The sequence below is a fragment of the Ascaphus truei genome, chromosome 1, assembly GCF_040206685.1.
Source record: "Ascaphus truei isolate aAscTru1 chromosome 1, aAscTru1.hap1, whole genome shotgun sequence".
NCBI lineage: Eukaryota > Metazoa > Chordata > Amphibia > Anura > Ascaphidae > Ascaphus > Ascaphus truei.
Genome location: NC_134483.1, coordinates 521016311 through 521031496, shown reverse-complemented (window position 1 = coordinate 521031496; position 15186 = coordinate 521016311). Strand labels below are relative to the sequence as shown.

At 46.1% G+C, this 15186-nt stretch overlaps 1 protein-coding gene across 3 annotated transcripts in view; it reads right to left on the bottom strand.

Annotated features, from left to right (window-relative positions):
* Window positions 1-14226, bottom strand: part of LOC142466588 (lysine-specific demethylase 3A-A-like) — a 42584-nt gene extending 28358 nt beyond the window's left edge. The window contains exons 1-3 of one of the 3 annotated variants that reach the window (XM_075571789.1): window positions 14049-14221; window positions 12173-12351; window positions 3178-3333 (exon numbers count right to left, since the gene is read on the bottom strand). In XM_075571789.1, the coding sequence (XP_075427904.1) occupies window positions 3178-3333; window positions 12173-12340 (324 nt within the window). In that variant the 5' untranslated portion in view covers window positions 12341-12351; window positions 14049-14221. Of the gene's footprint in view, window positions 1-3177; window positions 3334-12172; window positions 12352-14048 lie in introns of all 3 variants that reach the window. The other 2 variants (XM_075571784.1, XM_075571798.1) reach the window with 2 other exon arrangements.
* Between the last annotated feature and the right edge of the window lie 960 nt (window positions 14227-15186).

Here is a 15186-nt window from a genome sequence, read left to right as displayed (position 1 = left end):
GGAGACTATAGAGCCTGTTACAAATGCGTTATTTACATCAGTTATGCACGTATATGATGATTTCTGTACAGTACATGCATCGATAAGTGGAAAAAGGGAGTGCTTCACTTTAAGTACATTTTCGCTTTACATACATGCTCCGGTCCCATTGCGTACATTAATGCGGGGTATGCCTGTAAATATTTATTAAACTTTTTTTTCTTTAAAAAAAATAATCTTATTTAGACACAGACACTATAGATATATCTATATCTATATATATATGAGATAGATATATCTATCTATCAGCCCTTATGGTATACAATGCTATTTATCAGGGGTGATTTGAAACAGAGTGACAGGATGTATATGTTAGAGATAAGACTTGCTTTGCCCAGATTCAAACTCTCCCACACATTGTATTCTATAAGCTATAATTTATATTCTGAAAGGTGTGCCCGTTTTTTTGAGCTCGGTCTAGCTATGTCTATTATTTTAAACAGTTCCTAGGATTCTTGTCCGTTTTATTTTTTACTAGCTGAGAGACCCGGCGTTGCCCGTGAGTTAAATTTCCCGCTATGAGGGGGGAAGGGGAGGGGGACAGTGGACAGGAGGGACGGACAGTGGACAGGAGGGACGGGGGAGGGACAGTGGACAGGAGGGACGGACAGTGGACAGGAGGGACGGAGGGACAGTGGACAGGAGGGACGGAGGGACAGTGGACAGGAGGGACGGAGGGACAGTGGACAGGAGGGACGGAGGGACAGTGGACAGGAGGGACGGGGGGGGGCAGTGGACAGGAGGGACGGGGGGACAGTGGACAGGAGGGACGGGGGGGACAGTGGACAGGAGGGACGGGGGGGACAGGAGGGACGGGGGGGGCAGGAGGGACGGGGGGGGCAGGAGGGACGGGGGGGACAGTGGACAGGAGGGGTGGGGGGGACAGTGGACAGGAGGGGTGGGGGGGACAGTGGACAGGAGGGGTGGGGGGGACAGTGGACAGGAGGGGTGGGGGGGACAATGGACAGGAGGGGTGGGGGGGACAGTGGACAGGAGGGGGTGAGGGGACAGTGGACAGGAGGGGGTGAGGGGACAGTGGACAGGAGGGGGTGAGGGGACAGTGGACAGGAGGGGGTGAGGGGACAGTGGACAGGAGGGGTGGGGGGGACAATGGACAGGAGGGGTGGGGGGGACAGTGGACAGGAGGGGGTGAGGGGACAGTGGACAGGAGGGGGTGAGGGGACAGTGGACAGGAGGGGGTGAGGGGACAGTGGACAGGAGGGGGTGAGGGGACAGTGGACAGGAGGGGGTGAGGGGACAGTGGACAGGAGGGGGGACAGGGACAGTGGACAGGAGAGGGGGGGGTGACAGTGGACAGAAGGGGGGGTGACAGTGGAGAGGAGGGGGGGTGACAGTGGACAGGAGGGGGGGTGACAGTGGACAGGAGGGGGGGGTGACAGTGGACAGGAGGGGGGGGTGACAGTGGACAGGAGGGGGGGGTGACAGTGGACAGGAGGGGGGGTGACAGTGGACAGGAGGTGGGGTGACAGTGGACATGTTTCTCCCCTCCCCCCTCTCTCTCCGCTCCTTCCCCCCCATTCGCAGCTCCGGTCCCCACCCTACAGTGTCTGACACACACACACACACACACACAGTGACAGTGTCCCACACACACAGTGACACACATCACCTCTCCTTCCGGACGGCGCCATCTTAGGCACTCGGCGCCACGAGCGGCTGCCTGTCCCCCCACCGGGGAGGGAGGTTGAGTGCATCACCCGCTCCTCCCTTACCCCCCCCCCCCCCGGGGGCAGCGCAACCCCCCGTGATCGGCAGAAGGGGGACACATCACCCGCTCCCCCCCCCCCATCGGGGGCAGCGCAACCCCCTGCATCTCTCGCACGGGCAGGGAGGCAGCCACTGTGATCGGGCAGAAGGTATTGTGAAGGATGTACATTTTTTAAGCAGACGGGCATGAGGTGATTTGTGTGTGTGTGTGTGTGTGTGTGTGTGTGTGTGTGTGTCTGGCCGAGGGGGAAGAGAGTGGCAGTTGGGTGAAGTCAGACCCACCAATTTGATTGGTCCTCAGCCTCTAGCCAATCAGATTCACCGCATATAGCACTAACCTTTCGATTTTATATATTAATATATGTCCTTCTAGCGCCGATACATTTTTCTTTAGTTCTTTATCTTCCTGAGAAATCAGTGTGTTTTAGCTTCGTGAGAAACAAGTACGTCATTTAATCTAGTTAGCCAAGAGCAGCAAGTGATTTATGTCTCTTTGTTCTGATGGTATAAGAATCACTTTGAATGGTATAAGTCACTAAATTCAGATTTATAAGTCACTAACTTCAGATTCGTTACTGAGCTGACGTAGTATACTGTATTCCTGCTGAAAGCCGATTATTCTCTTCAAAGAATGCCGATTTTGAACTGGAAAACGGATTCCTGATTATAATCGAGAAGAGGCTTGTCTAACAACCTCCCCCCCTTTAATACTCACAGTCTTATCAGGTGGGGGAAAGTGGATCAAAAAAACAGAAAAGCAGCTCACAATTAATTCAGGAGTATTTTTTTTGTTGCAAACTTCCAGCCCCAATTCCACCATGATGTGTAGTTAGAGTTGTGAAGACCAGGTGACATACACTAGCTCACTCTAATGAGACTCACGTTGTGTTAGAACGTGATATTTGAGATCTTGGAGATTCAGATCCAAGTGAACCATAACTGACATCAATTATACACCGAGAAATACAAAATGATTACATCATCTCAATTTCATCATACCCATCCATGAAAGAGAGAGAGAAAAAAAAAAGTTACTATTTAATATAGGGATTAAGCCCAAATGGGACACCAAGCGCTTCACACTTACAATACAGCACATGGTATGCAGCCCTGTACATAGAATATTACAGACCGTCCCTGTCCTGACGAGTTTACAATCGGTTTGGTTTATGAGGCATAGGCAGATAGTGACTTGTTCAAATAGTGTCTGCTCCCTGTGACAAGGCCACATGAAAGTAAATGTCATGGTTTTCAGTCAGTGCCTTTACTCAATGAGCCCCCCCCTTCCACCCAACTAGCACAGAACACAAAAACAAAGTTAAAAGTTGCTAGCATATATTAATCAGAAAAAAGGTCAACGGCTGCCCTGGAAAGATAATGAATTAAAGTGGGGAATGTAAAGATACATACCATTGCAGGCCATTGAACAGTTTCACCCGGGTTAGTGGGGGATTTCCGGTCAGCCAATACCAAGCTGTGCTCCACTAGGAAAACCTTGACTTCCCTGCTGTAAACTTCTATCCATGATCTCTTTTGCCATGGCTCTTCATCAAATTCCACACAAACCTGGAGGCAAAAAAGGATATGAGTGCCCAACGTGTCTGCGACCCTGGGGAGATTTAACCAAATTTCGGGGTTCAAAATTAATCAGGCCAAATCAGAAGCCTTCAATATAAATTTGCCCAAGTCGGTTGAAAAACTGATTGATCTCAACTTCAATTTTAAATGGCAAACCTCCGCGATCAAATATCTAGGGGTTTATATTACAAGGGACTATAAGGCTAACTATCCCAGGTTGTTCAAGACTTTGGGAGAGGATCTCAGGAGATGGGCGGAGTACGGCATCTCTTGGATTGGGAGGATTCACAGTGTGAAGATGAATCTCCTTCCAAGGGTGATATATCTTTTCCAAGCCCTCCCAGTCCCCCTGCTAAGAGAACACATCCTCTCTCTCCAGTCGAGAATAATTAAGTTTATCTGGAATAATAAAAGTCCACGAATCAAGAAAACTATCTTGGGGAGGCCTGCCTCGAGAGGGGGGTTTAGCGGTACCTTGCTTGTTAGCATACTACAAAGCGGCCAAATTAGGTCAAATAGTACAGTGGCACTCAGACCCGGGCCTTCGGAGATGGGTGGCACTAGAAAGAGTGCTGTGCACCAGTGGAGCTGCACAACTTAATCTGGTTACACAAAAAATGCAAGAGTGAATTAGGAATGCCGCTGCAGGCGGTTTGCAACTCCTTGGCGGTGTGGGAGGCTTCTAAGTTTAGCTGTTCTCTCACGTCTAAGTATACCTTTATGACCCCACAGTGGGGCAACCTAGACTGCTCCAGGAATGAATAGCGCTAATTTCACATTATGGTCTCAGTCAGAATACTTACGTCTGAAAGATCTGGAGGGTAGAAAACACATTAAAACATTTGATCACATCAAATCAGAAAAAGGTCTGCCAAATGCGGAATTGTTTAGGTACCTCCAGATCAGAGCGTTTTATAATAAACTCCCAATTCGGCCAACCAGAACAAATTTCGAGCAGTTGTGTTCTAGAGGAACGAGCAGAAGGGGACTAACATCTAGGATGTACAGGGGAGTGATCAGTCCTGGGACTGAAGACGAACCCAGACTTAGCTATATTAGACTGTGGGAAACTGACTTAGTGGAGACTTTAGAGCAGGGGGGCGCAAACTTTTTTCCCTTAGCCCCCCCTGCCGGCTGTCCCCTCACTCCCGCCCCCCCCCCCCAACCCCAACTTACCCGCGCAGCGGCGTAATGACGTCACGTTGCCATAGCAACGTGACGTCACATGACCTCGCAGCGTCATTTTGACGCCGCGTTGCCATGGAGACGCAGGGAGGAAGCCGCCGGAGCCACGGTAAGTTAAGTTTGCAGAGGCCCTGCAGCCCCCCCGGCACTTAATTTAAGTGCCTTCGGGAAGCGCGCGGGGCCTCTGTAAACCCCGCGCCCCCCCGTCGGCAGTCTCGCGCCGTCTGCTTTATAGGACGAAGATTGGGACAGGATACTACAGGCGGCAGCCAAGAGTTCCATTTGCACCACGTTAAAGGAGAACGCATATAAGGTCCTTATGCGGTGGTACCATACCCCGGTAAAATTATCTAAATTTGTCAGAGGCTATTCCCCGCTTTGCCCCAAGCAATGTGGGGAAATAGCTGACTTGCGACACATGCTGTGGTCTCGCACGAAGGTGGTCCCGATTTGGGAAAAAATTAGAGAGTGGTTGCAAAGGTTACTTGGGTTGGAGATCCCCTGGACCCGTGGCTGTTCCTCCTGGGCAGGCGGGTCCGGGGTGTCTCGGACGGGACACAAAAATTAGTTGCACATTTTGCAACTGCCACACGGTGTGAGATCGCAGCTTTGTGGAAGCAACCTGACATACCAACCATTCCCAAAATCAGGAACAGAATTTGGCACGTGTGCCGGATTGAGCAGTTGACGAGTCTGGTCAATGACTCCGGCCCAAACTTCCTAAAAGTCTGGTCGCCCTGGCTGGCCCAGACAGATATCCCAAGGGTAGCGTTACCACAATTTTGCAATGATAGCAGGAAATGCGTTCTCCGGTAACCAGACAGGGCCCACGACCACATAGCAACTGTACAGGTAGGGAGACTGGGGAGACAACGACCGCGAGGAGCCTAGTTGATTAAGCAGGCCTGAATGCACACATGAATCGTCCAATGCCAATCAGGATGGTGCTATGAGGAACAAAACTGCTAGCAGCCCAGCCGCCGCCCCTCCCGCCCCGTCCCTAACCCTCTTTCCTATAGATCCTATTGGTCGTGTTTGTCCCGTTAGTCGTGATTTAATTTTACCCATGTCATCGGTCCTGTCTGTTGGTTTTGTTTGTCTGAGCATTCACTTAAAGGGTTATATAAGCATTGGCCTATGGATTGTGTTACCATGTATGCTTTGTAAAACCCAATAAAACCAAAGTTATATATATATAAAAAAAAAAAAAAAGGAAATGCGATGTCACAACCCTATTGAAATGTAAGAGTGTTTATATGCTTGCAGAATACAGTTTCTACACAAATGTAACTAAAATATATCTATTATAATAATAGAGAATCTTCACAGGTTATTTGTGGATAAAGAGTGATGGTTTGGAGAGTGAAACAGGCTTATGGAGCCTGTTGGAGACATGTAGACCGTTGTTTCACTATATACTGAGCTGTATACTGAGCTGTATACTGTAATTTCCTCAATACCATCCCCCTCCACACTCCAATCTATTCAAGTGCACAGCTGCTAGACTAATCCTTAGACAACATGCTTCCCTTATTCCAGTATCCAGTACAATGCCCAGCACCAACTCCTTATATACAATGCCATGCATGTATTCCCTTCTCCTCCTCACTCATTCTTGTAATGTAGCAGGGAAATCTAAAGTTCCCAGCTAATCAAAATACGACAGGGCCGCTCCACAGGAAAGCCATTAGTAGCAGCTGATGACGAGAGAGGACAAAAAAAAAAAAAAAAAAACCTGAACCAATTGGTATGCTGGAAAGGTGCAAATACACACCCTCTACCAAATTTGCTGAGGTGAGGAACACAACCTGATGGTCCAGAGGATAAACTACTTTTAATATCCTGCATGTTACCTGGTCAACCTTTACCTGTTGTGTTCTAAGCTCCTAAAACAGCACTTTTACATTTCACTTGGTTAAGAAAATGTGTTGGTGCAGCTTTTGAAAGTTTAATCTTATAATAAATTATAGGTCCTACAACATTGAGGTCGGCGTATTTTGTAGATTATGCCACACCAGAGTATGTCACAAAAATTATAATCATATTTCAGATGGACTATAGGCAGGAGTGAGGGGGGAGTATCGTGGGTATTGGGGGAATGGATGATGCCTAGATCCTGATCATGAGGCCTATTCTTTTTTTCCCCTTTAATAATTGCGAGTCACACCAATGGATTTTTTTAAAGATATTTTTTTTCTGTCCTTGACTTTTAATGTTTCTTGCAATGTAAGTTTATTCAACTCATGACATGTACCACAAAGGTCTGTTAAATTGTGAACTCTAAATAATAATTTTAAAAAGTACATGGGAAACAAGTAATCGATAAATGTTAGACAGCTGTTTGTACCAGTTTTAACAGAACGCATAAATCATACATAACTGCGTATCAATATCACTCTTCAGTGCTAAACGAAGAACAAAATCAAATATGAATGTTATGCTTGCACATCACTGGAAGTAGGTGCGGATTGAATAATCTCATTGGGAAAAACGTGAAAAAATACATTTTAGATTAAGTTAAATGTTCACGTTAAAGTATTACAATTGTTATAAAAATAAAAAAGGACTGGTTTCATCAACAACAACAAAAAAAAAACTGATTGTGCGCCTGTCATACCTCCTGGAAACACTTTAAATTAGGTACTATGCAAACATATCTAATAAATTAGAAGACACGGCATAAAAATGTCAGTGGGTCCATCAGATTTGCACATTGGCTGCATCATTTCCTTTTTGTCTCCCACCCAATGAAAGCAGAGCTCAAAATGAAAGTAAAGCACAGAGTGGCTGGACCATCCCCCGAGGGAGGAGTTTACCAGCACACAGGCATTAGCAGCGTGAGTATGGAACCACAATTCCCTCTTCACCATTAGATCTAAAATAACTACACTGAAGCGCTTTGTTAAACGCTACCAATTTAAGAGAATAAATGCTTTGTTTGTATTACAAAAAGGGAGTGGTTTGCCTTTTCTGGTATGACTCAGGGGTAATGCCATTTATATAATATTTTTGTAGGTTCCACCAGGCTGGAGTTTAATATTTCTTTTTGAATTCTATGTAAAGTGTACGATGCCCGGGCCTTACAAGGAAATGTATATAACAAAAACTTGCAAATCATTAAAAAATACAAATACATTAAGATGTGTTCTGAAAACCATTTTACCACATCATATTCTTTTTGGTTTTGTTAATAAAAATGCTGTTCAATTCAACATTTGCACATCAAAATGGCAAAAATAACTTGTCAAGCCCAAAACACTCACTTTAACTGTGCATATCCACACACTATGCCATCAATATTCAGTTTTAAAAGCTCTAAAAATGGTGTCCCTTTATTCTGATGCAACACAAACAAAAATCATTGCTATGCTTTTTCTTTACATAGAACAAGTAAGTGGCTACCAGCTGTCACAGATCCCCTAATGATTACACCCGTGCTACTTTCATAAACAATGGAGTGTCACTTCAAAAAATACAGCCAACTGTTTACAGCAGCTGCCATTCAGTTACTATTTATGGTTCGTTTTTAACAAGACAGAAAAACAGTAATATTGTTTTTACATTTTTCCAAATATAATTAGGCCAAAAAAAGCAAGGCACGCTTAAAACTGTAATTTTAACCCTGCTTTTATATCACTGGAATTACTGTAGAGCTTAGTTGCAAACCCCCAATGGGGGGAAGCCTTATATACACACACATCTGCTATTTAATTAGGATCTCATATGTATATGGGTGGGAAAGCTGTCACTTTGCTCAACACAATCCTAATTAGTACTGCACCTTTAAATATTGAACCGAGCAAAGCTTGTCCAATCACTTTGCTCGCTCGACACTGTAAATACAGACACGCACGTGTTTGACAAAGTTACAACCCCTTTACATACTGTAGCACAATACGCAGCCAACGTGAGATGGGCACTCCCCACCTTATATGTACAGGAGAAACCACTAAGAATGCTCTGCATTAGCATTAATTTTACACTAATAAGCAAATCCACCCCTATCTCAAGGCAAATAGCACGGTGCATAGAGCCAGAGCGGAGGAAGAAGCCACTAACTTCCAAGTGCAGAACTGCTGGGGGAAGGCAAAGGTAGGAACAACAACAACTGTACACTACTGATGTAACGGGTACCAAGAAAGTAACCAGTACCCAGCGCTTTTTCAGCTACCCGGAAATTACCCAAACCTGGCAGCAGGGGGCTGCTAGAGGCACCGGGTAGGAACTGGCACGGGTAATTTCAGGGCAGCTGAAAATAGTTCAACACTTACCTGCAGCCGGCGACGGAAGGTATGGAAGACGGCGGCGACATCTGGGAGCAGCAGCAGACGTCCTGGTGACAGCGGCAGCAGCAGGAACAGAGCAAAGACCTTATACCTGTGGGAGCCGGGGAACCATGTGACCGGAGCAGGAGCGTTCCTATTGCACAGCCGGCTCCTCCACGGCTGTCCAATAAAAACACTCCTGCTCCGGTCACATGGTCCTCTAGCTCGCACAGGTATAAGCGGTTTGCTCTGTTCCTGCTGCTCCCGCCGGCTGAACAATGACTTCGGCTGCTGCCACAGTCACAAGGACGTCTGCTGCTGCTGCCAGATGTCGCCACGGTCCTCCTCACCTTGCAGGCAAGTGCCGTCCAGGTAACCAGGTACCTGTCCGGGTAAAATTATTCATTTGCACGGGTACCTGTTACCCGGTTTTAAGAAAATATAGGTACAACACTACTGTACACTGGTTTCAAGGGGAATTCAGAGGAAAAACAAGAACCCGACACTACACACTTAAATTTACAGCAGCAGTCTTGCATACTCTGCCTTTGCCTTTTGATTTGTACAGCACTGCAACCGTGGGGTCCTTCAAACAGAACTGTTCTTTTCAGCTCCTGAAACACCCAAAGTACAACGTACCGGTTTAGTTACCGTGTTCTCCACCTCGTTGGGGAACGTAATACGGCCACCAAATCTTGTGGGTCACGGGATTCAATGGGAAGCCGCATCATCAGTAGCAGCTTCCAATTGGACGTACATTTAAATGTCATGGCAGAACACAGGAAGAAAAACCTTTAGGTATCTTAGGCTACGCTTATAGTGCCGGCGACGGCAGGCTGCGGACGCTGGAAAAATCAAATCGAGATGACTTCCAGTGATCGCGACCAAGCCTTCGCTTCGCGCTTACTATAAGCGCACGCGACGGCAGTAATGCATTTTGTTTTGACGCGGTGTCGCTGGCACTATAAGCCCAGCCCAAGAAACCAGGGATAACCTGAAACACAAATTAACAGTTCAGCTCAGGAAGACCATAGGTTCCCATGTAGTAGAAATATAGTTATTTAGCCTGAATTGCTGCCTAAACCCACCAAAAGAAGAGTCTGAAGACCCGACATCAACTTTAGCTACGTAACAGTATGAACTTCTTGGGTGGCTGTATAGTGAAGGCATTGCTGGTGCAACTGATATACAGATGTTAATGTGAGCAACAGAATGACAGGTCCCAAGGAGGCATGTACAAATACAATGCCACTCCATGTCCTGTTGAACAAATCACGTTATCCATCTATACACGTAGGAGCTATTTCAGATGGTAAGCACTTTGTTCTCGTGTCTTCCAAGTATAGAACCCAAAGGATGTAATAAACCCTAACCAAAAACAAGACCATTTAAAAGGAGCAGTAACGGCAATGGTATTTTGAAACGGTTAACTCATTCAGGTCAAAATCCATATTCGTACAATTTAAATATATCCACTGAGGCTTTTTGTCATGTTATATTACATGAGGTCACAATCTCAATAGAGCTATGATTAATGGAGAACGGCGCCACAGCAACAGATGGTTAAAATTATCTGGAGTTCCAGTATAAAACAAGCTTTATTGGTACATGGCACACACAAGGAAGCAGGCTAACATCACCACCTCCTCCTGGAGGTGAGAAAGAGGAGGTGATGTTAGCCTGCTTCCTTGTATGTGCCATGTACCAATAAAGCTTGTTTTATACCGGAACTCCAGAGAATTGACCATCTGTTGCTGTGGCGCCGTTCTCCATTCATCATAGCTTCATTTCCACTTCGGACGCACGCGACGGGAGCAACAGTCAACGAGAGCTGGGATCCAGGACGGAAGAGCCAATAGGGGTAAGCGTTTTGCCCCTGAGCCCCGATCTTCAGTGTGGCCCCACACATCGCCCTCCGACTTATGCTCCCACTGTCATATGCTCATATACCTGCTGTCAGCTCCTGCAACTGTTCATTGCCTGAGCGCATGACAGTTTGTTACCTTCCACAATCTCAATAGCACTGCTTTTTGATACGATTATATATGGTGTGGTGGGCTTGGGTTCCGAGCTTACAGGATCTCTGTATGCAATTGAAAACGTATCCATATTGGCTTAATGATTTGGAAATATATTCAATTTTAACCAAACCTTTAGAGTTCCCTTATGACATCTGGTATGTCAAGGGCCTCTGCACACCAGGGGCCCAATTGACATACCAAGTATGTCATGGACAAAAGCTTGTTTTCATGGTGCAAATAGGCCAAGTCGGCCCACTCCACTGCCGTTTACATCAACCAGGGGTAGAAGGTGCGGTCACAGCAAAGTGATAATTCCTGGAGCTATCGCACGATTGGTAGGGCCAGCGTTGTAGAGTACCCTGGTGCCGCCAGAAATCCAGCACTGCAAAGGCCAATCTTATTATAAGACTATGCTGTTGATCCAGGTTATTTCCCCCATTTAATTTAAGCAAATTAGGTTTTAGCGAAAGAAAGATCAATCATTACCAAATAAGGTCAAAATTAAAACAGGCAATGAAAAGGAATATTCATTTTTACATACGAGGCAAATATATGAACATTTTATTTTAATGGTGACAATCCTTATTGCCCGTTGTGTAGGACGGACACTATAAAATTATTGAAGAAACAGTGAGGCTGAACAAAATACTAAACTATGCACTGAGTAAATATTTTACAGAAATATTCATTAACTGACCTCCACACAGAGTTTGGCAACCACAAAACAACCCCACCCCCCCCACCACCCACGGGATATTTCATCGGACCGTCACACAAACCCTGTCTGACTGCTATCACACCTCAAAAGACAAAAGCTACATCCAATAGGACAAAAATACATAGTGAAATACATATATATTCTCTTGAAAAAAGGTCATTTAGTTAAAACCTTTGGCATTATAAGCCTAAAAGCCACATCAAGGCATGACCAAATTTGCAGGTCCTAACACTACCTTATTAAAATCCTCATTTACCTCTATATTAGGAGGAAGAATTATCACATTGGATCTGTATAAACCCAGCAATATGAAAACCACCTGTTAACTTGGAGTGGGGAGGGGCGAGCTAAACCTCCAAATAGCTGAGACCAGCTGGAAAAAGTTAATAAACACACGAATATAGAGGTAAATGAGAATTTTAATCAGGTAGTGTTAGGATCTGCAAATTTGGTCATGCCTTTTGTCGTATACATTTGGCCATGACCAGTAGCAGTCCTTTTGAGAGACACACACAATGTGTGGTATATTTTTTTATTTATTATTTTTTTAAGCTTGCTGGGATTCTGTGTGTTTGATATCACACCTCGCATTTACTTTAATATATTAGAGCAGTTGTGTCATTTAATAGCACACTTACCTTCAAGTCGGTCCTGGCAATATCTTTGTGTGAGGCGGCTCTGATTACACCGCTTTGCCATGGCCATTCGGAGATGTGATCCACATCCAGCTGCAAATTATTCCCCGACACACCGACAAACCTCTGCCCGACCAGGATGTGCTGATTATCAGGGTGCGTTAGTTCCATTTTCACCTGCCCTTAAATGTGAAAAACACGGTGGAAAAAACAAGTCACAAACCAATAATGAGCTCATTAACCCACTGTGTTTGCTACTACACCGTCGCCAGGATTCCGATTAGTTGTACCCAATCCAGTGGTAACAACCATGGACTAGAATGACAGTTAACGCCAGATCGGGGTGAGACACCCCACATCGGGCCATAGTGTAGTCGACATGCAAAACCGGTGTGTGTGTGTGTGTGTGTTAAAGAGGGAAAAAAGGGGAGTACTCCCCAACCCTCGCAATGTTAAGGATAGGTCTGGCAATGTAAGACTTGAACCATTGTCAACATGCATTCGGTCTCTGACACTTCACTTGCTTGTGAGAGTGCGAGCTCCAGCCGTGCTGCGCTGCTGCAGCACAGGAGAGCTGTGCTCAGTGTTGCAGGCGATTGGGGGTGGGGGGGTCACAAAGCTGTTTTTGCCCTTATTGGCTGAACCAGCTCACGCGACGCGGACGTCAGGCGGCTGCCGCCTGAAGACAGCATTTATGGTCTCCTCAAAACGCTGCCGCGTCCATGCGCCTCTTCACCTGCAGACGCGCATGCAGCTTGATAACATATGCCAAACAGTGAGAGTGCTTGTCATGTACACGCACGCAGCAACTCAGTAAGGCTGAGCTTATACTGCCAAGCACAAAGTGCAGGACACCTTGAGGCCACTCCTAATGCGCACGACGTAGCAACCACGTTTTGAAAAGACAAGACATATGTCTTTCCAAGCGTCAGCTGCGTCACGTGAGCGGTTAGGCCAATCACGGTAAACCAGCTGTGACGTCACGGCCACTGCAGCAAGAGCTCGCACTCACATAAGCAAGCGGAGTGTATGAGCTCCGCCTAAGTATAAGCTCAGCCTTAGGCCGCGGGCAGGTTGGGTGCAGAAAATAAAGAATTTGCGCCGCTACCGCCGCTGAAATGTGTGTATATATATGTGTGTATAGGTATATACAAAGTTAATAAAAAAATTATTAAAGTATTCATTTATTTCAAAACTTATTTAAACACACACACACACACACACACACACACACACACACACACAAAGTGTGCGGCACGTGCACTCGCACGGCCGCACACAGTACATTACAAGCGTTAAGAGTTATACCTGTGCCAGTAAATGTTATTGTTTTATACACAGTGTGTGATTGATGTTATAGGGTACTAGTGAGGGGCTCCTCCCACTACGCTAAGATCCTTCACGGGTGAAGGCGCTGCACCGAGAGTATTGTATTATATCACCCGATATCACCCGGTTTCCCCGTGGCAGAGGCTTAGGCCCCTGTGAGCCAGCAGGTAAACATGGGCTACACTTACATATCCCACCCCCAACTGAAAGTGAGCTCCAGGGTGTGCTATTCTGTCACTACCAGAATACGTAGTACTTGCACACATAGGTGCAAATATACGCACACACGTCTGGGCGTGTTTCCTAATAACACAGGAGAAGCCTGACTCTGCGGCCGGGTCCCTCCCCCTCACTATGAATGTATAGAGATGCTGTTTATGAGCAGTTCCGTGGCAGGAACACGCCGCGGTATAAACACAAAGGCGCTGCGCCTCGTGAAAGGGCTGCTCCGGAGACCGGACACTTCGCTAACGCTGCCGGGTCCGGCCCAGGGAGACCGTTACATCTCACACAGCGCGGAGCGGCTCCCTCACCGACCCCCGGTACTCACCGGTCACAGCCTCGCTACACACTCCGTGACACCATCAACTCACTCTCGGCCAACCCGGAAGCAAGAGGCGGGGAGTCCAACCGAGCTCTTCTCAGCGATTGATCGGCGAAGATGTCAATCAACACGAGCCGGACCGCCTCCTCCCCACAGAGCTCCTCGATCCCGCTGTGGCTTCTGATGCGCATGCGATATATCCTACAGCGGTATTCGAACTGTCATTGGAGGACACTGAGAAAATAGTCCTCTCCCCAAAGTTGTTTGGCGTTTCACATAGTATGTAATTGGTTGGGGGTAAACGTTAATATTTCCTGGCAAGCACGCCCCTGAAATGTGGGAATAACTGTCGCGTCCCTTATATTGTCGCGGTTGGCACTGCGACAGAACGGTAAAAAGTGCCGGCCGCGGAGGAAGCAGCGCGTGCGAAGAGTACTGTGAATTTGGTATACGTGCAGCTCAAAGTGTCTGGTGGCGGAAGAGGGGGCAGGTCCTCTTATTTCCCAGCGCTCCTATTAGTCATGTCAACACCACAGCGAGACTGCTGGGTTTTTTTTTGGCTGCCATCTTGTTTTAGAAGAAGGCAAAAGACGAAGTCTTTGCACATATTCTGTAATGTTTTATTTGCCTATTGAATAATAATCTTAGGGACTTGCCAACCTTTTCCAAAAATACATGTACAACATTGTGGTTAGGCTAGAAAAGTGTGAGGCGTTGGCAGCCATTTTGTAGACTGGTGGTGTGGTGCAGTTGAGTAGGCTTGTAAAAAAACACTCACACTTGTCCAACTTTGTCTTCATCTTCCTGCTTTAAACGTTTTAGGAGTTGTAAGGAGCATGTACATAATAATATTACATAAAGTAAACACTGAAATACTTATTGAAGTAATGCCATCTATTTGAGGATAGATGACAGATGCTTCGTAGGGTGTGATACATTTTATTTTGAACATCATATGAATCGTACAAGGTTGTCTTGTGGATTAATGTTAAACTATTTTGTAAAATTTTTAAATCAAGTTGACAGACCAATGTTGGATTTAAATTAGATTTCTATAAATACAACAAAAACCTCAACTTGGACGGATGTTGAGAATTTTATCGCATTGTCATAGTCCAAACTTTGGTATTTTTAAGATATTTTT